At 44.1% G+C, this 24,078-nt stretch overlaps 1 protein-coding gene across 6 annotated transcripts in view; it reads left to right on the forward strand.

Annotated features, from left to right (window-relative positions):
• Positions 1-24,078, forward strand: part of DAB2IP (DAB2 interacting protein) — a 366,040-nt gene that overhangs the window by 111,425 nt on the left and 230,537 nt on the right. For all 6 annotated transcript variants that reach the window (XM_061604328.1, XM_061604332.1, XM_061604329.1 and 3 more), the window contains one exon: positions 10,244-10,347. In XM_061604328.1, coding sequence (XP_061460312.1) covers positions 10,244-10,347 — 104 coding nt within the window. The remainder of the gene's footprint in view (positions 1-10,243; positions 10,348-24,078) is intronic.

A 24,078-nucleotide genomic window follows, 5' to 3' on the forward strand; every position in this document is an offset into this window, starting at 1 on the left:
CTGTGTGGCAACCTTTCAAGTACTTGAAGAGTACTATCGTAACTCCCCTCAGTCTTCTCTTCTCCAGGCTGAACATGCCCAGTTCTTTCAGTGTCTCCTCACAGGGCTTTGTTTCCAGTCCCCTGATCATTGTTCTCCTCTGAACCTGTTCCAGTTTGTCTGCATCCTTCTTAAAATGTGGTGTCCAGAACTGGATGCAGTACTCAAGATGAGGCCTAACCAGTGCTGAATAGAGGGGAGCCAATACTTCACATGATTTGGAAACTATACTTCTCTTAATGCATCCTAAAATAGCATTTGCCTTTTTTGCAGCCACATCACACTATTGGCTCATATTCAACTTGTGATCAACAACAGTCCCAAGAGCCTTCTCAGATGTAGTATTGCTGAGCCATCTTATAACTGTGCATTTGGTTTCTTTTTCCTAAGTGTAGAACTTTGTAGTTACCCCTGTTAAATTTTGTTCTGTTGTTTTCAGCCCAATGCTCCAGCCTATCAAGATCCCTTTGAATTTTGTTTCTGTCTTCCACGTTATTAGCTATCCCACCCAATTTTGTATCATCTGCAAATCTGATAAGCATTCCCTGTACCTTCTCATCCAAATCATTCATAAAAATGTTGAAGCAATACATGAAGCAGCCCGTCAGTCCTTCTTTTAGTTTGTCAACTTCCCCATGCTCTAAGGTCATCAGTGAAGACACCTCCATGTTCCATCATTAGGAGAAGTACATCATGTGCTTACAAAAGAGAGAGGGCCTTCTCTGTAGTGGCACCCTCACTGTGGAAATACCCTTCCAAGGTTGCAAACTTTTTATTTGCCCAAGGGTTTTACATTATGGTATTACTAGCTAGTTTAATGGGTTTTTTCCTCATGATTCCATTGTATTATTGGGTTGCATTAGGGATGGGAAGACCAGTCCATTTTGGTTCTCCCAGTTTCTCATTTTCCCAATCTTAAAACTAGTTCTCCACATTCCTGCAAGAATTTGCAATAAAAAAAAAATCCTTATGAAAATTCTCAGGCATTTCGGTGCAGATTTCTCCTAATAAACACAATCAATCAATCAAACATTTATTGCTTTTAACCAAAGGCTGTCGCAATAAAAACAGAACAGGATTAAAATATGACAAAATGCAATTTAAAAGTTATACAATTGAATTATATAAGCAGTTATTATAAAATGTGACACTTTTTTGGTAGGCTGCACGTAATTTTTTGGCTCCAACGCATACTTGGCTGTTGCTACTGTTACCTGCATGCAGTTGTCCTTTAGTAGCTCCAGGACAGACTCCTGTGGGCTTTGGGCATAATTTGGTTGGATAAATTGGGCCAGAAAGTTTTGCCTGGGGTCATCATATAAAGGACAAAATAGCAAGCAGTGGACTATATCCTCTGTGACATTGCAACCGGCAACACATTTCTGATCCTCGGAGGGTATCCCCTGATATCTCCCTTCCAAATAGGCCGAAGGCATCAGTTGGAATCTGAGCTCAGAAAATGCTCTGCGGAGGGAAGGATGAGTAAGGCTCTCAAAGTATCTTGGTCTTGTATGGGAGGTGTTGAGATGGGGGAACCATGTTGAAAAAGGAGCTACTAGTATTGACACTCGATCACGGCCCGCCGCACGGTCAAAGACCGTCTAAGGTCTAAGGGCATGCAGGCTGAGATTCAAGAGCTCGTTCTGTGAGATGTTATACTGGGCCAACAGGTCCTGATTAAAGGTAGCCCATCCATCCTTAACCAGTTGCTCTGACCAGCAAAATTTAACAAGAGAGCTATCTGGTTTTTGATATAATCTACGCCAGTATTTAAAATAGGCTAGGTCTATTCTGGCCGCGAGGGTGGGGAGGCCGAGCTCAGCTCTGAGGTGTGCTGCGGGTATACCAGGAGGGAACCCCAGAATCTGCCTCATAAACTTATTTTGTAGTGGTTCTAGTTCCTGGGTGGCGGGTACCCCCCATAATTCGGCCCCATAAAGTATTGAGGCAACTAGTTTAACTACAAAAACGTTGAGCAGTGGAGAAATCAGCTGGCCTCCCTTGGTATAAAAGAACCTTTTAAGTTGGACTAGAGTTTTGATGCCAATCAATTTGGTGGACCTCACATGTGATTTCCAGGAAAGGTTCTCACTGAGGCAGATGCCCAGGTACTTAAACGTGCAAACTTGTTCTAACGAGCAACTGTCAATCGACCAACTCGATATTGCCCTTTTTCTGCCGAAAACCACTATCTTGGTTTTGGAGTGGTTGATGGATAAATGCTGCTCCTTGCAATAGGAGCTCAAGTGGTTTAACATCCTTTTAAGTCCAGTTTTATTTAAGGATAATAGGGCCAGGTCATTGGCATGTAAAGCAAGAGAGAAACCTTACGGAAGCCAACTGAGGGGGGGGGGAAAGCCGGGGAAGACAACGCAGTGTCACGCCCAGGATGTGACTCAGGAACCAGACCAGCGGTTGTAGTTAATTCGTGTTTTATTAGGGTAATGTCCAAACAAAGACTGCGTTTTCTCATGAAGCAATACAGGGATACAGGTCCTGCGGCATTGGGAGAAAGTTGACAGAGCAAGGGACTTCTTCCCGCCTGTTCTTTAAGAAGGGGCCAAACGGGCGCGCAATCTTTCGCTCCTCCTTAACTGCCCCCAGGTACTGCCCGCCTTCCCCCCCTTCTCTCCTGTCTTTTCAGCTGTCTGCGTGTGCGCGGTGAGGGGGGAAGCATCACCCCCTCCTCTTCTGAAGTTTCCGATTCCAGGATGGGGGATAGGGGAGGGGCTGATGGTAAACTGCCTCCCCGCTTTTCAGCTGTGAGCAGCCCTCCCTCTTTCCCCTCTTGCTCTGAGCCTGAAAGAGGGGGAGGCGTGAGAATGTCCAGGGAGGGCTCAGGCTCCCCGTCGCTAAGCGACCTTATCACTGGCAGTTCCTCTGTTTCGTCTTTGCTCCAAAGGGGGGAAGTTCCTCCCCCTTCCCTCTGCCATCCATCCGAATACTCTTCTCCCAACTCTCCGGGATCCAGCTCCCCGGGATTGGGACCCCAGCTCTGCCTTCCGACACGCAGGGATAATATCGTTTATAAAAAAGTAAAATAGAAAAGGGGCCAGTATACAACCTTGCTTCACTCCTTTTCCCACCCGAATATCGTGGGTGAGAAGACCCTGCAACCCTAGACGCACTTGCAATGTGTTGTCCTGGTGGAGAACACAGTTAAGTAAAGCAGTCTCTTGTCAATATCGGACTGGGCCATTTTTTGCCAGAGTAGGTCCCTATAAGATCAAAGGCAGCTGTGAGGTCAACGAAGGCCACATACAGAGATTTGGCCTTTTGTGATCTTCTTTATAAGATGGTATAACACAAATACTTGGTCAATTGTACTCCTACCTTTTCTAAAACCTGCTCGCTCCTCATGCAGGATGTTGGAACTGGATTCCCAGAGGAGAAGTTTGTTAAGAAGGTATTTCTCATACAGGTTAGAAATGATTCTAATAAACACAAGCAATTTCTCATCACACACATTTCTGTATGATATTTTCACTCATATATTCATAGATCTATCAAATTCTGACTTTGTGAAACAACGGGAAAACCAAAACACAGCCATCCTTCGAAATTCGCACTTATTTTGAATTTTTCAGTGCAGGTCACCAAACAAGCAACATTTACAAAAATGTGTGTAAGGGGAAAGTGCGCATAAAAATGAATATATGAATGAAGATAACATTGTAAAACTGCATTATATGATGAGAAATTGCTTGCAAGAATTGTACATTAGTCAGAACTTCCCACAAAAATGTCTTTATTAGAAATTCACACTAAAATGCTGGAGAATTTTCATGAGGGTGTTTTTAAAATAAAATTTGCAAATTGCTGCAGCAGTGTGGAGAACTGCATTTAAGACTGGAAAAATGTGTAACAGAGAACTGATCTTTCCATCCTTAACTGTAGTTGGGGCACTGTAGTTTCATGTGAAGACAAATAAAACCAGAAAATTAAAGCAATGTTTTAATACAGATTATCCCCCAGCTTCCTAGTTATGTTGCGGTGAAAGGCAGTTGCTGCAAGGCACACGCGTTCGCAAACAGGCATGCAGTGAGTGTTCCCAATTTGCCTTGTAAGGGGCATTGCCAAAACGGGAAGCCTCCTTTGGCCTTGTTAGGATTCTCAAATTGGCTTCAGTAGAAAGACTGGTTTTTGGAAAGAGTTGGGAAATGTGGACAATAAATTCCCTTTAATTGACTTTCTCCACGCTGCAGCGTTATACACTGGACACAGCCCTGGAAAGTGCTCATCTCCCCGTTGGCTTGCCTGCTGGGTCGCTAAAAAAACCCAACCCGATGGCTTCATCAGCAGAAGCAGTTACCTGGAGACTGAACTGTCTGCTTTCAAACTTAAGCTGGCATCTGGGAATTGGCACTGTGGTGTCTTCTAGGATATGATGGTGCTTTGTTTCATTTTTAATAATAAAAAACCACTTAGAAATATTTGTTTGATTGCAAATGCGGTAGGCTGAGAGGCAGGATGGAGGACAAGCAGCATTCGGAGCAGAAAGGTCAACAGGGGGACGGGGCCTTTTGCAGCCCTCCCCGTATCTCCTTTGGCCACGCCCATTTAACCTTGTCACAGTCACAGCCCCTCCTTTTAACATATCCCTCCTTTTAAGGAAACAGATGGGAAACAGATGTTCCTTGGATCATGTGTGGAGAGCACTTCCCTCGCCTCTGAGCAACTTCAGGCTGAGCCCATGCTTTGGCATGATACCACATGTTCTCTTTCCAGAACATGTAGTAGGACTCCCATAAATTCCTTGTGGAGTTACAATTGCCAGAGTGGTTCAACAGTCTGTCTCTCTTCTCAGAGAACTCTGGAAACTGTAGTTTTGTGAGAGGAATTCGGGGTCTCCTTAACAACTCTCAGCACCCTTCAGACACTACACTTCCCAAGACTCTTTGGGGAAACCATGACTGTCTGAAATGGAATAATAGTGTAATCAATGTCTGGGGTGCATGTGGCCTTAGAGAAGGTTAAGTTCTGTTGGTTGATGTTGTCTGCTTGCTGATTAATATAATAAAATGTTCAAAATCGCTACACTGAATGTCGAGCTTCATGTAAAAAACAATATGCAGGGCCCCGACTAGCTTTAGTTTGATTGGGATGGGGAGTGAAGGGGTTAGGCATAGGGCTTCATGGAAGAGGTGACTTCTGCGGTGGGATTTTGGGTGGGAAGAGAATGAAGAGGTGTCAATGCTGGTGTCAAGGGGCTCCTGGCAAATTCTTCAACAAAATCAGCCTTTTTCCATTCCGTGTGGCACGTTGTTTCAGTGGCTGCAAAGTGATGGGTTGCAGCGCCAGCACCATGTAAATTGTCCTGTGTGCCTGTTTGTCCCACCCTCCTTCATGAAGGGGAGTATTTTGTGAGTTATCCCCCCACTACTACCTTGCTTTGCCGAAGCAAGGATTGTTCTTCAATGGAGCATTCCCAGCTGCGGGCCGCTGCGGTGTCATAATATTTGTGATTAGGCATGCCCGTTGGTGAAATATTGCACTTGAATGGAGTTCGTGAATGTTTGTCTAAGCACCGTGATTAGTAATGCCTTCTGACTCTCTCTCCCTGTGCCCCCTTTTGCATACTGATTGTCTCAGAAACTGAAGTGTGCTTTTTAAATTCAAGGGCCTGAATTCTTTCCGCTCTCTGAGCCCATACAGCTGTTCCTTCGGTCCTGTTTGTTTCCCAAATGTCAAGTTGAACTATGAGCCGCAATCCAGACAGCTACTTCAGGTGCACCCTGGGGGATCTGGGGATGAGGAGCCAGGGTGTCCAATGATTAGGGACAGTAGTCCCCCACTTTCCTCCTTTCAAATCTATTATTTTTCTTTGTGTTAATTCTGCTCTGTTCGCTTCTTCTGAATGCTAGAGTGTTGAAAGGCAGTTGCATCAGTGCCTGGATTTTTGGGGGAAATTTGCATTTTTATAAACACTGTTTGGTTGGCAAATTGCGCTGTAAAATTCAGACAACTGCGAATTTTGATGGATGGCTGTGTTCAGTTCTCATATTGTTTCGGAAAGTGCAAGTTCAATAGATTAGACCTGAAATGCAAACTGAAATGAATTTCTCACCCATCCCTACTCACAGTGGATCATTAATGAAAGGGATCTCCTTGTTGGAGCAACTAGAGTTTCTTTGATAATATTGTTTGTAATCTTTCAATATTTAGTTAACCTTTGGGTCTGATATCATCAACATTATGAAGATGCTCATTAACTTTCCCTATCTACAATACATTTTGGAAAATTTGACCATTCTTTATGCATTTTGGACACCTCTTAAGATACTGTAATCAAATTTTGCATGATGGTTTCTGATATCAAGGAGCGGGTTTTCATCTATGTGTAGATACAATTGGATGCCATTTTGAACCAAGATGACGGACTGCATCTGTCAAAACTGTACTGATTTTCTGGTTTCTTAGAATTCCTAAGCAACACTGGGTATGAGGCAGCTAGTTACTAATAAATCAAAATATATGGTCCCTTTGAGTGTGGAATTCATTACCTTTGGAGATAAGGCATGTTTCAACAATTTATTCTTTTCGATGCTCACTCAAAACTTTTTTATTTGCCCAAGCCTTTTCAGAATCAACTTCTTAATTATTGTCCGCTGATCATCTTTTAGTGTTGTATTGTTATTTTATTTGTATTACTTTTGGTGTGTGTTTCATACTTATTTTTGTTTTTTTGTACACTGCTCTGATATATTTTTAAATAATAAATGATACAAAAGAGCCCTGTTCAGGCATTCTTAAATTGTATCCAGGGAGAAGCCATCATGCCAACAAGTCCCGCCCCCTCACCCTGAACTTTCCATTTAATGCAAGATCTGACAGGGATTGCAAGCACATTCAACTGGACCAGATTATGATCCTCCTGCAATTGAGAATCCTGCACAATTAGGGTTCCCGATTGCAGGGAGGATGACTGTATCCAGATTCATCCAAACACACCTACAAGCCCCCTTCAGGCATTCCCACTCATTGTGGGAACAATGCCTTTGAGAAAGTGGACAGAGAAAAGTTTTTCTCCCTCTCTCATAATACTAGAACTCATGGACATTCAAAGAAGCTGAATGTTGGAAGATTGCTCCCACAGGTAATGGCCACCAGCTTGGATGGCTTTAAAAGAAGATTAGACAAATTCATGTAGGACAGGGCTATCAATGGCTACTAGCCATGATGGCTGTGCTGTGCCACCCTAGTCAGAGGCAGCATGCTTCTGAAAACCAGTTGCCGGAAGCCCCAGGAGGGGAGAGTGTTCTTGCACTTGGGTCCTGCTTGCGGGCTTCCCCCAGGCACCTGGTTGGCCACTGTGAGAACAGGATGCTAGACTAAAGGGCACTGGCCTGATCCAGCAGGCTCTTCTTATGTTCTTATGTTCTTATGTGAGAAGATTCGGGAGTGAGGAGAGATCTGGCCTCTCTACAGTTGGGATGGGAGGGGGATTCAATTCAGTCCACATTTAAAGCTGAATTTATCAGATTTGCGCTTTCTGAAGCAATATGAAAGCCGGAATACAACCATCCTTTGAAATTCGCACTTATCCAAATTTTGCAATGCAGTTTGCTGAACTTGCATACGTTGGGGGAAAGTGTGCACAAAATGATATATTGGTACAAATAACATACAAAAATGCATTATATTAGGACAAATTGCAAAAAATTGTGTCCATCAGTCAAAACTGTCTACAAAAATGTGGTTATTAGGAGAAATTAGCACTAAAATGCTGAAGGGTTTTTTAAAAAACGAAATGCAAATTGCTGCAGAAATGTGGAGAACCGAATTTAAGATTAAAAAAATGGCAGATCATTCCATCCCTGCTCCACAGACACAATTTAAACACCCTGAACAGGGCTCAGAGCCAGCTCAAGACATTTTGCTGGCTGAGCCAAAAGGCTAGTTGGCGCCTCTCCCCTTCTGCATAGAGAAGCTGACTGGACTGGCAGTTGAATTTATTTCAACACTGTTGACGAGACAGCATCCTCCACGGCATCTGAGGGCACCACCCTCTTAAGAGGCACAGGGCAGCCTAAGTGGCACATTTCTGTCATTCAGCATCTCTCTGCTACTGCCCTCCTCCTTCTATCGCCACCTGAGTCAACTGTCTGCATAATGGTAGGGCTGGCCCCGACAGGGCTTAGGAGAGCCTCTAAAATTCATTCTGGAATTGGAACACATGAGTGTTGCAGCTTTGAGATGTTTCTTCAGGCCACTTGCAGGTCCCCTGCCCCTCAATTACCATAGTGCATGTGTGGTCTGCTAAAACACTCCCCCAAAAAGCATCCTTGATTAGGATGGCATCAGGATCTTTTAACCTGTGAGGACATGTGCTCTGGCCCAGTGGTAAAACACTGCACACGAAGAATCTTGATGCAGCTATGCAGACGATCTCATTAAGTGTGTTTTTTGTGGCACCTTTTCATTGCGCACTCCTGCAGAGCCAAAATGCTATGTTGGTGGCAGGCAGGCAGGGGAGAGAAATGACCTGAAAAAACCGAGAAGCTGCGGCAAAAAGCTCAGCATAAATTCTGGAAATAAAAACTGGAACCTAATGTGTCGGTGCCACTTCAGAAACAGGACTAGGGAATTTGGAACTTACAAAATCTAGGGAGAAATTCAGATGATAAGAATCTTGGAAACATCCCTAGCTAGTGTGTTTTGATCCCCACCCACCCCTTTGGAACAACAGACCAGTGATTCATATAATGCTGGCAATTGTGGTGAGACTGATACTCTCAAATTTGGAAGATTTCCTTTTTATTGCAGCGCAATCCTCTCCTGTGAGATTCCCTCGCTGCATCCTGCCAAACAGACCTCCCACTCCCCCTGCAGCAGCTACTCAGACTTTTACCAACATTCCGTCTCTGAACATCCAAAAGCACTTCTTGAACATTCTGTGACTTTTCAGGCATTTAACCAATAGCAGGAGAGCGAATGAACTCTCAGCCTGTTACAGGGTGGCTCTTCTGCATCTGGAACACTAAGTGTTGGAACCAGGAAGGGGAGCTATCACAATCCAATCAGGACAGGAGGAGGGTTTGCTCCAGGAGATCTGGCTAAGAACTGTTCCTACCTCATAATGGGGGCAGATCTGAACCAGGCCTGGATTCACTCAGTAGTTGTGGGAATTTGCACTTTGTAGTCCACAGAAGGTTGTTGTTGGGAGTGTGAAGAGCCCTAAAGGCCTCTTCCAGTTTGAATGAGACCATCTCTGTTGCCCACACACACACATCTCTGGTAACATGACCTTTGGATGCTTTATTTCATCAAGGACCCAACCGAAGCACTGTCTAGTCCAACGTCCTGCCTTCCTACAGTGTCCATCCTGTTGCTTCTTAGGAAAGCCCACAAGCAATCGCCTTCTCCCACCGTCGGTCCTCTCCAGCCACCTGTGTCCAGAGTCAGTCTGCCTCTGAACATGGAGGCTCCATATAACAGCAGCAGCCATCAGCAGAGGCTTTAACATCAATGCTGGAGTGACAAAACTGTTTTCTTACGCTTTTGTATTGGAATGTTATGTTATTAATTTGATATGTTATGTTATTAATTCGATAGCCTGTTTTATGATGCCTTTAAATGTGATAATGTTTAGGTAATCAATTGCAGTTATTGTTGGATTGTTATGTCTTGAAATGATTTGAAACGATTCTTATGTTTTCGAAAGGATTGTTATTGATGTAGTGATTTGCACTTTTGTGCTATTGTAGCCACTTTGAGCATATTTATATGGAAAAGTGGGATATAAATTCAAATAATAAATAAACAATAGCACAAAGTACAGATGTTGTGTGGAGGATCCAGTCCATGCTGGGAGGGGTGCAGGCACTAGAAATTGCATTCATTCTGGAGATTCATTTTGGACATCCGCCATCTGTCCTTTTGTTCCATTTCGAATGGATATGTTACTTAGTTGGCATACACTCCTTGTCTTGAGCTCGGAAGGGCTCTGACTCTAAACTCCTACGGCATGGAAAGTTGTCAGCGAGACAAAGCATCCTAAGCAACAGACTGAGAGAAGCGCATTTAACGGCATGCCTCTTCCTTCATTTGCAAGTGTGGGGGTTTTTTGTCCCAAGGGTACACACACTGCCTGTAGTGTGGCCCACTTGCAGCGATGTGCTCTTGCTGTCATTCTTGCGCTTGCACACTCCCCTTTCTGGTCTGGTTCGTCTTCTAAATCTCCTTTCCTCCTTACTGTTCACAGAGTCCCCACCAGAGAGGACAGGGCAAAGGCGTGGCATGCCCAGCGGGGGGCCAGAGAAGAACCCCAGCATGGAGCCGGCCGCCACGACACCATTCCGTGTCACGGTAAGTTTCCCTTACTTACTGGCTCGTGTTGGCAGCAGGGGTCTTATTCTGGAAACTTTTTAAAGGAGCCAAACAAAGAGCCACAGACCAGCAAGGGTTAAAGTGAGGTAGCCAGGAAGCATTTGCCCATGTGCGTGGGGCGTGACAACAGTCAAGGACCTTTTGTGGGAATTCTGATTTGCTTCATGCAGCACTAACTTTGGTGTGCTAGCATAAGAGCATAGAAAGCTGCTTTGTACAGAGTCAAATCATTGGTCTTTCAGCGGCAGGGCCAGCACCAGGCATGACTGGGCCCTTGGGCATCAGACGTCCCTGGGCCTAGGTTGTCATGCTTCCCAACACCACCTCCTGATGCAGAAAGCATGGGTTCAAATAAATCCTCCTGCCCCACCTCCCACGTCAACGCTTTAGGGATGCCCCACCGCCATCTTGGGTGCTTGCAGGCACATGTGTGCAGCATGGTGATGCAGCAACGTGGGAGGTAGGTGGGGCAGGCCTATCTAAGCCCCATGCCTCCTACATCGAGGGGGTGTTGTTGCCTGGGAGGGTGGAGTGCCTGCCATGATCTGCAGCAGCGCCTGGTCACTGGCCATGATTTGTCCCAAGACCCAATGCCGGCACAGATTGCAGAATGGGAGCACTGCCCTCTCAGCCTAAGGAGGGACCCTTCTGGGCCTCAGGGGCCCTCTGCCAGTGCCTGACCTAGACACCTGCTGGCGCCGGCCTTGTTCAGTGGTGTTACTGACTGGCAGCAACTCTTCAGAGCTTCAGACAGGGGTCTTTCCCAAATCCACCTGGAGACTCCAGGGACTGAACTTGGGGCCTGTTGCGTGCAAAACATGTACTCCCTCGCTGAACTGTGGTCCTTCCCTGGCACATCCAACAACTCTTGAGCAAAACCTTAGATAGAAGAGCAAACTGCGTGGCTCAGATTTGTTCTCCTTTATTCTATCATAGTTCTCCCCATCCGGGAGCAATCTGAAGTTCTGTGCCTCAAGGGTGCCATCTAGGCTGCAGTACCAGCCTTCCTGATCCTCCTGTCAGCTGATCCCTTAGAGCCAATCACAGTTCAGCAGGTTGTATAACATCAGCCTTAGAGCTAGCATCTCACTCTGAGCAACTCGTCTCTGGTTTGAGGGCACCTCTTAAGTGCCTGATTCCTATCCCCAGTCGCTACCTGGCATTTTGATCTCTGCCATTGCTGGGGAGCTTGTGGCCCCTGAGACGTTGCTGGACTACAACTGCCATCATCCTTAACCATTGGTCGTGCTGGCTGCTGGGAGTACAACAACATCTGCAGGGCCATAGACTTCCCGTCCTTGACCTAGAACCGTGCCAAAACCAGGCACCATCGTCCCCCCCTCTTTTTTTTTAAGTCCAGCATTCTGTTTCCAGTGAAGGACAGCTCTGGGCAGTCAAGGGAGTTTATATAATTGCACAAGGTATGAAGAGTGGCTTCTTGCTTCTGGCAATCCAAGGTAGGCTCAGCATTTAGATGGTTGCCCTGAGCATCCTCTTAAACAGGCGCTGATAGTTCAACCTTTATTGAATTTGTCAAGACAAGTATGTGTCATTGACGTAGGCAGGAGAAATCTCCTGATAGGTCATGCCGTGTATCTATGTGTTCTGCCCGGATAAACCTCCCCTCCTGCTGTCAACATTCCTTTTCAATTGCATGTGGTACATTGAGTTTGATGGAGGATGCATAGGATGTAGGGCAGCTGACTCCAACCACGCACCCTCTAGCTGCTGTTGGACTACAACTCCCTTCCATCTGGACCATAGGCTTGCTAGCTGGGGCTGCGGGGGGCTCCATGTCAGTGGGACAGTGGAATCCGCTCTGGGTTTTAGTCCAAATTTTCAAGGAGCTGTCCAAGGTACTTTAGCACAAGAAGAACACAAGAAGAGCCTGGCTGCTGGGTCAGACCAAACACCCATCCAGCTCAGCATCCTGCTTTCCACAGTGGCCAGGCAGATGCCTACTGGAAGCCCACGAGCAAGCAGACTGTGAGTGCCACAGCCCTAGCAACCGGTCCTCAGTGGCACATGGCCTCTGGATAGCCCACATGACTAATAGCCCTCAATAGGCCCTCACTTCCTCTATGAATTTGTCTAACCCCTTTTAAAACCATGCAAACTAGTGGATTTCACCACATCTTGTGGCAGTGAGTTCCATAAGAGAACAATGTGTGGTACAGAGACGTTTTGTACTGTTTGCTCTCTGAATGGTCAGGGCAGCCCAAAGAGGAGGTCTCTACAACCCTCTGCTGAGTTAGGGATGGATGAATCTGTCAGTTTCAATTCTCTAGTTTCTCATTTTCCAATCTTATTTGATTTTTTAAATTTAAACAAATGTATACACCGCTTGATTGCAATAACACCTCATAGAGGTTTACAAAAGAAATAAAACATTAAAATTATCAATAAAAGACAGAAATGGGTATTTAAAAACATTCAAAACCTAATTAAAATCAACAATAAGCTAAAAACAGATTGAAACACATGTAACTTTTGCATGTCTGGAGAGTCTTGCCTAAATCAAAATGTTGTAAGTAGGCACTGGAAAAGGTACACCGAAGTGCAAACTTCAAAGGACAGCTGTGTTTCGGTTTGTATATTGGTTCAAGAAGTGTGAATCTGGTTGCTTCCCATTAAAATGCAAACAACTGGATTTTATTCTCCATCGCTGCACTCAGTTGCTCAGGTTTGCTGCCCGGCCCTTGAGTATATACTCCCAAACTGGCCACGTCCCTCAACCAGGATTGGTTCCTGGCTTCCAAGGGCGGAGCAACAGAACAGATACCAGTCCCGTGATCAGCTGGGATACAAGCAGGCTAGGCTTCCTCCAGTGGACCTTTCGCAGGAGGCTGTGTGTCCTAAATTAAGTCCCTTCACAGACTCATCACTGCTTGGGTGGGGGAAGGAGAGGGACGAAACTCTGAAGGCCACTTCAGAACTGGCTTCCTTCCTCCCACCCCTCCCAGTTCTTTCTATGGGGAAAGGCCATAGCTCAGTGTCAGAGCATCTGCTTTGTTCAATCCCCAATGGCATCGCCAGGTAGGCGGAGAGAGTGCTCCAACCTGAAACCCTGGAGAGCCACTGCCAGTCAGTGTAGACAATATTGGGCTAGATGGACCAGCTGTCTGATTCAGTGTAAGGTGGCTTCCTATGTCCCTGTGTTCCTTTTCTGCGGCATCAAGTTTCCATGGCAATCCAATCTGTGGACTATTTGATAAAACGATCCATAAAGCGGAACCCAGAGGAAGATCTGAAGAGAGGAGTCAGTATTTGTCTTTAGCGAGGGATGCCTTGTTTGGCTGTTGTTTCTCTTTAAGTCTCTGGAGAGTTGCTTCTCTGAAGTTGAGCAGCTTTCTTGTTCTGCAAGATCTGGAGTGGCCCAGATGTGCAGTTCTACCTTCCCTCCTTAAATAGGAAAGAAACATTGATCGTTACTCCTGCTGGGAATAGCAAATCATTGTGATGATTTGTGGTTAAATAAGATCATTACGTTATGTTTTGTGAGCAGGGCAGTGAGGAACCCATGTGGACTAAGAGTTCCATAGTTTGGGATGCTGTGGGTGTACTGTAAACCAGCCACTAGAGTCTGCATTCCTGGAGATTATTATTATCTTCACAACAGCTCTGCAAAATAGGCGAGGATGAGAATTTGAGTGAGTTCTAGGCTACCAAGTGAGGTTCTTGCGGCTGGTGGGAGTTTTCTCCGCATGGTTTTTCAGACCCTAATTAGGAGGTGACTCCTGTCTACTTAAATCTCTCAGAGATTTTTTGGATATGTGGAGTTGCTTTACCTTATACCGAGCCTGACATCCATTCATTTGGCAATTTGTCCATGCAGATCAGAAACTGTTAACCCTAAGCTACCGACTATTTCCTAAAGATATGATCACACCAAGCTGTCGTTTCCCAAATCAGACCACTTCTGTGCACCAGGTTACTTAACAGCCCCACTCCCTCTGCTCTTGCAAATGAATGAGGGGATAAGGAGGCTTTCAAGTGTGTTTGTGACTGATTAGCACAGAGTCAGAGAGTGGGGGAAATAGCCACACAGAGCCTAGATACTCCTTTCCTTTCCTTTGATGGGGATCTCACTTCATGCTGGTAGTTTAAATGGGAAACACTTGTTTGTGTGTCTAATTTAAAGCTAAAAGTTGCATTCCAGCTGGCTGAAGATCTTTTAATAAAGTTCAGTGTATTTTGCAAGGGGAACCTACGCGGTCAGAACTAAACACCACTTGGTTCAATGAAACTGCTCTGCATAGGATTTCAGTCGTGTTGGCCCTAAGAAATAGGATATTATGGTTTGGACTGCTGCTTGTGTGTGTGTGGGGGGGAGGGTCAACTCAGCTGCCTGTATTTCCGAACTCTCTTTACGGGTGCAGCTGTGGGGTCTACCGTGAGGAGCTTCTGCACTTCAAAATGTACCACTGTGCCACAGGTATCTACTCTTGACCTGCCTTAGCTCCCCCATCAACTCCTATCAGATCCTTCTAACTGGAGATGTCAGGAATTAAACTGGAGACCTCCCTGGTGGCTGATGCCCATTGCGGCTAGCAGGGCAGAAGGCGGAGCCAGAGCCAACGACAGACGGAGCCAACTAATCCTAGGCTGTTTTCACAGGGCACTTTATTTCGTTATTCTGACAATTTCTTATCTGGTAATTTGTGTGTTACAGTTTATCTTTCACACTATGTACAAGCTAGTTCCAGAAATCTTGTGGAATATAGTGCAAGTTTTGTGCTGATTTTCATGATAAATGATATCAGAAATAATCTGTTTGCAAGCTTGGGTACCCAAAAAATCACAGGAGTTTTTTTGCTAGCTGCAGCCACTCACGCGACAGGTGTCCCAGCATGCAGTGCGCTCCTGCCCTTTAGCACTTTGTTGCCTGACAAAAATTGTACTGGCGTTCCGCCTTAGGCGCAGGTAGCAGCAGCGTTTCCCACACACCCTCCTACTGTAGCGGCTGCTGTTGGAAGTGGGGCAAGAGCCACTCCTGTTTGGGTTCTTTTGTTTGTCTTCCAGAAGGAAGATAGAGTTGGGGTCCTCCAGCTGGCTAGGCTGGCCTCCCTTTATCTGTGCTCTTCTGTACCTAACTTCCTTCCGTTGTAAACTGAAATGCTGCTCAGGGAAGCTGACCTGCCGCTCCTTCCTTTGTTCTCTCCTTCAACTGTCCGAGGAAAGGGGAGACCTCTTTGTCTTTGCTCTCTCTCCTGAGCCATGAGGGCAATACACAAGTCTGGGCATTGCGTCTCCAACTTAGATAGTTAGAACTAGGTATGCCTTTTCTATCTACTACGTATGTCTATATATAAAGTAGCTTTTCTTATTTTACTAAGCCTTAAGTCTCAGTGATCTAAATGCAGGGTAAAAGCCTGTTTTTAAGGTAAATACACACACTGGCACACATGCAGCACGGGTGCTGAGTATCTCTGCATATTTCCATAACATCTACACAACTAAACAAAAAAAAGTCAGATACTAAAGGGAGAGGGGGTGCATGGCAACGGGAGGAGATCTTAGTCCTCCCACACAGTGGGGAATTACAGTGTGCATGTGTATAACGGGGAAGGGATGAAAACCAGAAGTTGTTCATTGCAACTGTGTGAAAGACATTTGAGCGAAATGCCAGTGTATCGGCTGAAAAAGCAACTGTTCTTTAATGCAACAGGTGCTGCAGCGTGAAAGGGATTTTAGAAATTGGGACAGAAGTGCTGCCTTTTTAACCTGTTAAACTAATGCAATAAGATCCATGTCTGACAGCAGACCAAGTTTTTTTCCTCCTCCTTCCTGTTGAGTTCCAGAAGGGCAACGTTGAGACCGAGGAGGAGGAGGAGGAGGAGGAGGAGGAGAAGGAGGGAAGCTGACAGACAGTGCCTCCCCCCACCCCAGACTAGTTGTAAACAAGAAGGCGGGCAAATGTAGGGGCTGGCTGTGGGTAGGGATGGAAAGATCTGTCTCTTTCGGTTCTCTCAGTTTCTCATTTTTCAAATGTTAAATTCAGTTCTCTACCTTTCTACAGCGATCTGTGATTTTTTTAAAAAAAATCAGCATGAAAATTCTCCACCATTTTAGTGCGAATTTCTCCAAATAAACACATTTTTGTAGGCAGTTTTGACAAAGGCACACATTTTTGCAAACCATTTCTCAGCATTTCATGCCTTTTTGCCTGTTATTTTCATTCATGTGTTCATTTTTATGCACACTTTCCCCTAATATATGCATTTTTGTAAATATTGTTTAGTTGGCGCATGCATCCCACAATTTGAATAAATGCAAATTTCGAAGGATGGCTGTATTTCAGTTCTCATATTGTTTTGGAAAGTGCGAATTTGATAAATTGTGCTTGAAATGTGAACTGAATTGAAATTCTCACCCTTCCCAGCTGTGGGTAAACTGAGGTAGGTGAGGCACTCGTCCTAACAGACCAGCCTCCACTGATCTGTTCCCCCTCCCCCAATGTCACTCATAAGGGCTCCTTTCAGTTCCCACATTTTTTCTGGAGTGGCTCCTGGGAAGCAAACACCCTCAAGCCCCTCCCGGCTTTGATCAGTTGCTACCCTCCCCTGAACCTACCTTGCAAAGGTGAATCCCGAATCCCGTAAGATATTAAAGGGGTTTTATTAAGCAATATTGTCGCCACATCATATAGACAATATTTTGCCATTTAGTCTCAAATCACTCCCCTCTCCCCTCCACACAAAATGCACTCAAGTAAATTATATTTTAATAGCCTGATTTGGCGCTTCTTCCTTGTGTGGCTTTCGAGAAGAGGCAAGATACAGTGTGATCCGGTGCCCACCTCAGCAGGAGCCCCCAATCTTTAATTGAAAGCTAATTGTTTACTAAACCACTTGAACCAGAAGGGAAAATTACTATAATTTTGGTCTGTGGATGACTCCCTTTTTCGCCCTCCTTTTTAAAAAGAAAGTGGGGATTGAATTTTAAGGAGAATAGGAACATTATCCTCGATGATACATAAACAGAAAGCGATTATCATTAAACTGTCAACGGCAACTGGATTCAGATAACGAGTCTTAGTGCCGGCAAGAAATTATATGCAAATGATTTCTGGAGGATTTATTGGGGGGTTCAATCAGTGCTCTGTGAAGGGGGGAGGACTGAAGATGCTTTCTTTGGGGAAGGTGGGGGGAGCACAGCCAAGGTCATCAGGTCAATGTTTTGCAAAATGTCCGTGGGTGCATAGGTTTGCTGAAACCCTCCATTCCAATAAATGGTACTTCTTTCACGATCTGAGATCTAGTGCAGTCAACAGCGATACAGCACCGTATTTAGGTCCAGCGACTTGGATGGAGGGCTGAGTTCTTTCCAGGGTTTATTGTAACACATAGCTAGATGCATTTTGTGCAGTGTCAAAAAAAATGTGCAGTGTGAAATAAGTTTTTGTGAAGCTGAGCATACAGGATTTAATAAGGAGCTAGGTAGTTCCTGAAAAAGGAATAGATGAGAAAAGATAAAAAGAAACAAAAAATGAAGAAAAATACTGGTTCCTTTCAAATATTCATAACATTTGAATCATAGAATGGCAGATAAATTCCTGCGCAGTGCAGGAATCCAACTTAAAGCATCCCTGACAGGTGCCTGTCCAGCCTTAAAGTAATAGCTCATTTATGCTTTGATGTATATATATATATATATATATATATATATATATATATATATATATATATATTCTTAATGTAGTGATTATACTTTTTATTATGTGTTATGCTATTGCATTTGGACTATTTGTGTGAACCGCTTTGAGCACATGTGGATTTGTGGAAAATGCGGTATATAAATAAATTTAATAATAATAATAATAGTCAGTGCTTCTTTGGTAAAAAAAAAACCAACATATGAGGTGCTGGTACTTATATCTTGCTAAACGTATTGTGGGTGCCAGCAAAAAAAAGGTGCTGGTACTGTATACCATTGAATATTGTCACAAAAAATCCCTGCTAATAGATATTATGCTTGTGCAGCAGGGGAAAACATCTTAGAATAAACCCTGGCTCTTTCCTCAGCCCAACTCAAGACCACCTCCGGGCCCATGCCACATCTCTTCTCTGCCTGGCCCCTCCCCCATCTACCTAATCCCACCTTCCCATTCCTTGACCTCACCAGAATGTGACCAATGGTTTGGAGCTGGCGTTCATAGATAGCAATATAATTTCCATCCAGTGGCAGAGCAGCTGCTTTGCATGCAGAATGTCTCAAGTCCAATATCCAACAGCACCTCCAGGTAGGACTGGGAATGGCCCCATGCCTGAAACTCTGGAGAGCCACTGCCGGACAGAGGAGACAATATTGTTCTAGATGGACCAGCTTTGCGTGAGGCAGGAAAAATTGTGGCGGCGGGCAGTGCCACCCAGCAGCACCACCCAGCAGCACCAGCAGTAGAGTGGGCCCTCTTGGGACTGCAGGGCCTCAAGACATGCCCAAGTAAGCTGTGTGCTGGCGCCAGGCTTGGTGGGAGGGGTCACCCAGTGAAACCCATTCGACCGTGTTTTTGTTACTATTTTATTTTATTTAACAAAATTTATATACTGCTTGATTGTAATAAAACCTCAAAGCAGTTTACAAGCAAACTAAAATGGTGAAATTATGAAGAAAATACCTGGTATTTAAAAACATTCAAAAACTAATGAAAAACAGCAGTAAACTAAAAGCAGATTTAAATGCCTGTAACTTCTACGTGTCTAGAAAGGCTTGCTCAAACAAAAATGTTTTAAGTGCGTGCTGTAAAAAGTACAACAAAGGCACCTGCCTGGTGTCAATAGGCAGGGAGTTCCAAAGTGTAGGTGCTGCCACACTAAAAGATTTATTTCTCACAACTGCAGAATGAGTGGCACCAGTAACAGTACCATTTCTACAGAAGTTCAGTTCTCCTCATTTCTGCAGCAATTGATGATTTCTTTTTTTTAAATCCTCATGAAAACTCATTATTTTAGTGTTAATTTCTCCTTATAAACACATTTTGTATGTTGTTTTGACTAATATATGCATTTTGCATGCTCTTCTCCATAATGTAATGCTTTTTTGCGTGTTATTTTCAGTAATATATGCATTTTTTGCACATTTCCCATAATATACAGTATGCCAACTTGTACATATTGTTTGGTTGGAGCATTGCATCACAAAATTTGGATGTGTGCATTTAGAAGATGGCTGTGTTTCAATTGTGTATTGGCTTGAGAAGTGCAAATCTGGCAGTTTCTCATTTCAGTGCAAACCAGTCAAATGTCTTCTTCCTCCCTACCCTCGGTTACATAGACAGCTGTGTTTCAATTTGTGCATTGTTCTTCAGTCCAAATGCCCCCAAAGCAATGAACAGTAAGACAGAAAAAGAAGCCATAAAAATGCAATAAGTAAAAGCTAGATAGGAAAAGCAGGGCAGCCTTTGCTGGTCTTGTCTCTTCCAGATGTCTTGGACTGCAGCTCCCATCAGGCCCAGTTGTGCTCAGGCTGATGGGAGTTGTAGTCCAAAACATCCAGAGTGGACCAGACTGGCGAAGGCTGGCATAGCAGGACAGGAATAAAAGGTAGCCTCCCCCAAGCTAAAGGGCTGAAGACGAGTACTCTCACCAACCCTACATCCCATGCATGTAGGGGCTAGAAGCCTGAATAATAGGTTTCAAGACAGACGAAATGAACTATGCACATGCATATGTACCATCGTTAGTGTAGTGACAAATTCAGAAGTGCAGGGTCCCTTCGTGATAGTCGTGTCAGGCCCCTCATAGCCACATCTCCTCACTCTCCGCTGTCGTCTCCACATTCCTCAGTCCTTCCCACATGCACCCTTGTCCCAGAACAACAGATGTCCATAGAAGCCAATCAGCATGCAAGGTGAGTTTGTCAGAGTGCGTTAGCTACAGAGAAGAGTCCTCTCAATGGCTGGGTCACCTCCTCTCACTCTGATTGGCTCCAATCAGCAGGAAAGGACAAGGAACCATGTAAGAAGATTATTCTCAGTGGCCAACACTTTGCATGCTGATTGGCTCATAGGATGCTGGAGACATAGGGATCCTGCTGGGACCCTGCTCCCCAAAAAGTAAGGGGTCTAAGACCCCCCAAGACCCTGGACCACTACACCCCTGTACACTATAATTAACTTATGGAACTTGCTGTCACAAGACTATTTTAGATCTCCAAAATTTACGTTTACAAAATATTTAAACAAAAAACTATTTTGAAGATTATCCCATATTAGCTACCACACCCAAACCAAATCTCCAAGTTCCATGGCAGTTTATCTCTGGATTCCAGCATCACAAGTAGCCTTTATAGCAAGGCAAGCTAGTTTTAACTCCTTCCTTCCTTCCTATAGCCTAGACGCTTTAATAGCAATCTCTGAGCAGTTAACAAAAGAAATATGCACCCCCCCCAAATAAACACACACATTAAAGGACCATGAAATAAAATTAAAAAATAACAATAATAACACTTTCAAAGTTACACCTGCCAACATAATATAAAGCAGAAACTGAACAGTGTGGTCTAAAAATTCCTAAAGAGTCAAGGAAAGCACATCTAAACAAGGAAGTTTCCAGTCATCCATCATTCCCAGTAGTGGCTACTCTGAATGACAGCGGCAGAGGGGAGGGCCTTCTAGCGGAACCTTTTGAGTGGGGTTGTCAGGGACTGAAACTAGGACCTTTTGCATGCCAATCTGGTGTGCTCTGCCACTGTGCTGTGTTCCCTGCCCAAACTGTGGGGGGAAGGCTAGTGCCTTAAGATTCCTTGAAACATCTGGTTGGCCACAGGCAGATCTTGAGTACTGTGTGGAACCTCCATTGCCAGAGGCAGTATATCTCAAAGCATGGATATGTGGGGTCATTTTTGCCCAGCTGTGTGGCTTTTAAATTTTTACCAAGTTTGACACTGAGTCCCCAGCATCCAGGGGGTGCAATCAGCCAGGTGGTTACAGAAGTTTGAATGTGACAGATTTGAGTGCTGGAATGTGCTGTGGAATCCACCCTGGGTTTGTCACATATATCAGGTTGGAGACAGCATTGACAGGCTACAGTGCCTGCAGCAGTGACCTGTTTTACTGAATGGATAGGGCATGGCAGAGCTATAGATCTCTCCCCCCCCCCACTTCCTCTGAGAACTTGTCACTGGGGTTTCTGGATATGGAGAAGATTCCTGCGCAGGATGAGCAAATGACAGCAAAATGGACTGTATTGGCAGGGTTGGTTTATGTTGCAGGCAGAGGCATGAAAGGAAGGATTTTATTCCATTCCACCCTTTCTTTTCTGCTCCATTTCTCATCTGGGCTGCGGTGTTAGAAAACAGGAATAGCAGACACCCAATCTCACCTTCCATTTATAGAAAGTAAGGGCCCTACCATATATATAACACACAAATGAGGCATGCTCATTCAGATTTCCTCGGTTGCATGTAGAGATGGTGTAGAATATTTGCAAAATCAGAATTTGGTATCGAAATTCTAGGATAATCCGCAAGTTTGTCTCGCCATCTAATAGGCTTCCACTCTTTGCTTGCGTTCGTGGTTGTCAGTTACATCATATATTTTTTTTAAAAAAATCTGCTGAGAATTACGTAATTATTTATGTAATTATTTTTGTAATCAGCTGCTGCTGTATACATTATATAAATTATACAGCAGCATAAGGAAAAATGGGGGAAAGTATATAATTTTTCAAGGAAAAATAACCAAAAAATGGAGAACCGGTAACTGCGATAACTAGGAGAACACAATGAATGGCGAATCATAACTGGCAGCTCATTTGACAAACTGACAAACGAAACACAATCCGAGAGTGAACTCCATCCCTAGCTGCATCTTTGGATGTCTCCCCCAGAGATGAGCGAATCAGTCAGTTTCTCATTTCCCCTCATTTCCACATCAGTTTGTGACTTATTTTTTAAAAAGACCTCATGACAATTCTTCAGCGTTTTAGTGCGAATTTCTCCTAACATGTACATTTCTGTATGCATTTTGCCTGAGATTTTGCAAGGACATTTCCCCTAGTGAAATGCATTTTTGTATGTTATTTTAATTCATATATGCATTTTATGCATACCCCAGTATGTCCATTTTTTTTGCACGTGTTACTTGGCTGGAGGACAGCACTGCACAATTCAGAGAAGTGCACATTTCGAAGGATGGCTGTGTTTTGGTTCACATATTGTTTTGAAAAGTGCAAATCAGGTAGGTTCACCTTTAAATGTGAACTGAATTACTTTTGTCCCCTGTCCCTACCCTTCTGTGCTGCAAAGTGGAATTTTTTTATTTTATTTTTGGAGGAAAAGTAGTCTCAGTGCCCCTCTTAACCTAAAAGAAGTGGGCTGAAAAAAATCTGACAATTTGGGTTCCTTTTTATATTACACAATATCAGGCTTAACCATGAGTAGCATTAACAAAGAGATCCAGTTAACTCATTCTTCACCCTTTGTAGGACCTGGCCGCAAAGCTCTGCCTCAAAGGGGAAAAGCCACAATACCCCTTTGGCTGAAGAGTCTCCTCTAGTAGCTAGGACAGTGTCATCAACGTACATCCTTCTCAGAAATTTAAATCACAGTTGTCAATTTCTTACTTCAGTTTACCCTACTTCCTTTCTTTTCCTTTTTAAGTGTGTACAAAAAATGCATGTGCGCTTTTAGGTGTATTCCTCCAAATGCACACATATTTGTAGGCAATTTTGCCTAATATATGCATTTTTTTCAAGCCATTTCCCTTAATATAATGTTTGATACTTTATATATATATATGGGTTGGAGAACTGCATTGCCAGATTCTGTGAGCTTGCAAATTTTGGAGGGTTGCTGCCTTTAGGATTGTGTTTTGAGTTTGGGAAGGGTAACTTAGGTAGCCTCCCATTAAAATGCAAACCAAGTGACTTTCTTCTCTGATCCCATTGTACAGACAAAGTAGTAAGCAAGCCCTGTTGGGATTAGACCAAAGGTCCCTCCAGTCTCTTACCTTACCTTCGCAAGCGCGATTGGTGGGGATGCGAGACAGGGCCTTCTTGGTGGCTGCCCCCAGGTTCTGGAACTCTCTTCCTAGGGAAGCACGAATGGCCCCTTCCTTGCTATCCTTCCGTCGGCAGCCAAAGACTTTTTTATTCCGACAGGCTTTTGGACTAGAAGATGTTTAAGACAGGGCCTCATAAGGTCTGTTGTATTGTTCTATGGTCCTATTCTTAATGCTTTAAATTGTCTTAGTATCTTAAGTGTATGTTTCATGGTTTTAATGTCACGAATAGTTTAATTCTGTTTTAATTGTATATTTTTGTATTTTTTTTACCTATGTGTAGTTTTTATTTGTAAGCCACCCTGAGTTCCAGTTTTGAAAAAAGGGCGGGGTAAAAATAAAGATTTATTATTATTATTATTATTACCTGAATGTTAGCAGATTTTTATGCCGTTATTATTGATACAGTATCATCCCACCCTTCCTCCAAGGAGCTAAGGGTGGCATACCCGGTTCTCTTCACACCAATTTTATCCTCACACCAACCTTGCAAAGCAGGTTAGGCAGTAAGCAGCACAGTGACGGATGGATCTGTCAGTTTCAGTTCTCTCAGCTTCTCATTTTTCAATCTTAAATTCAGTTCTCCACATTATTGCAGCAATTCACGATTCTTTTTTAACATGAATATTCTTCAACATTTTTCTGAGAATTTCTCCTGATGAACACATTTTATATGCAGTTTTGACACATTTGAACACATTTTTGCAAGC

Source organism: Rhineura floridana, chromosome 20, assembly GCF_030035675.1.
Source record: "Rhineura floridana isolate rRhiFlo1 chromosome 20, rRhiFlo1.hap2, whole genome shotgun sequence".
Taxonomy (NCBI): domain Eukaryota; kingdom Metazoa; phylum Chordata; class Lepidosauria; order Squamata; family Rhineuridae; genus Rhineura; species Rhineura floridana.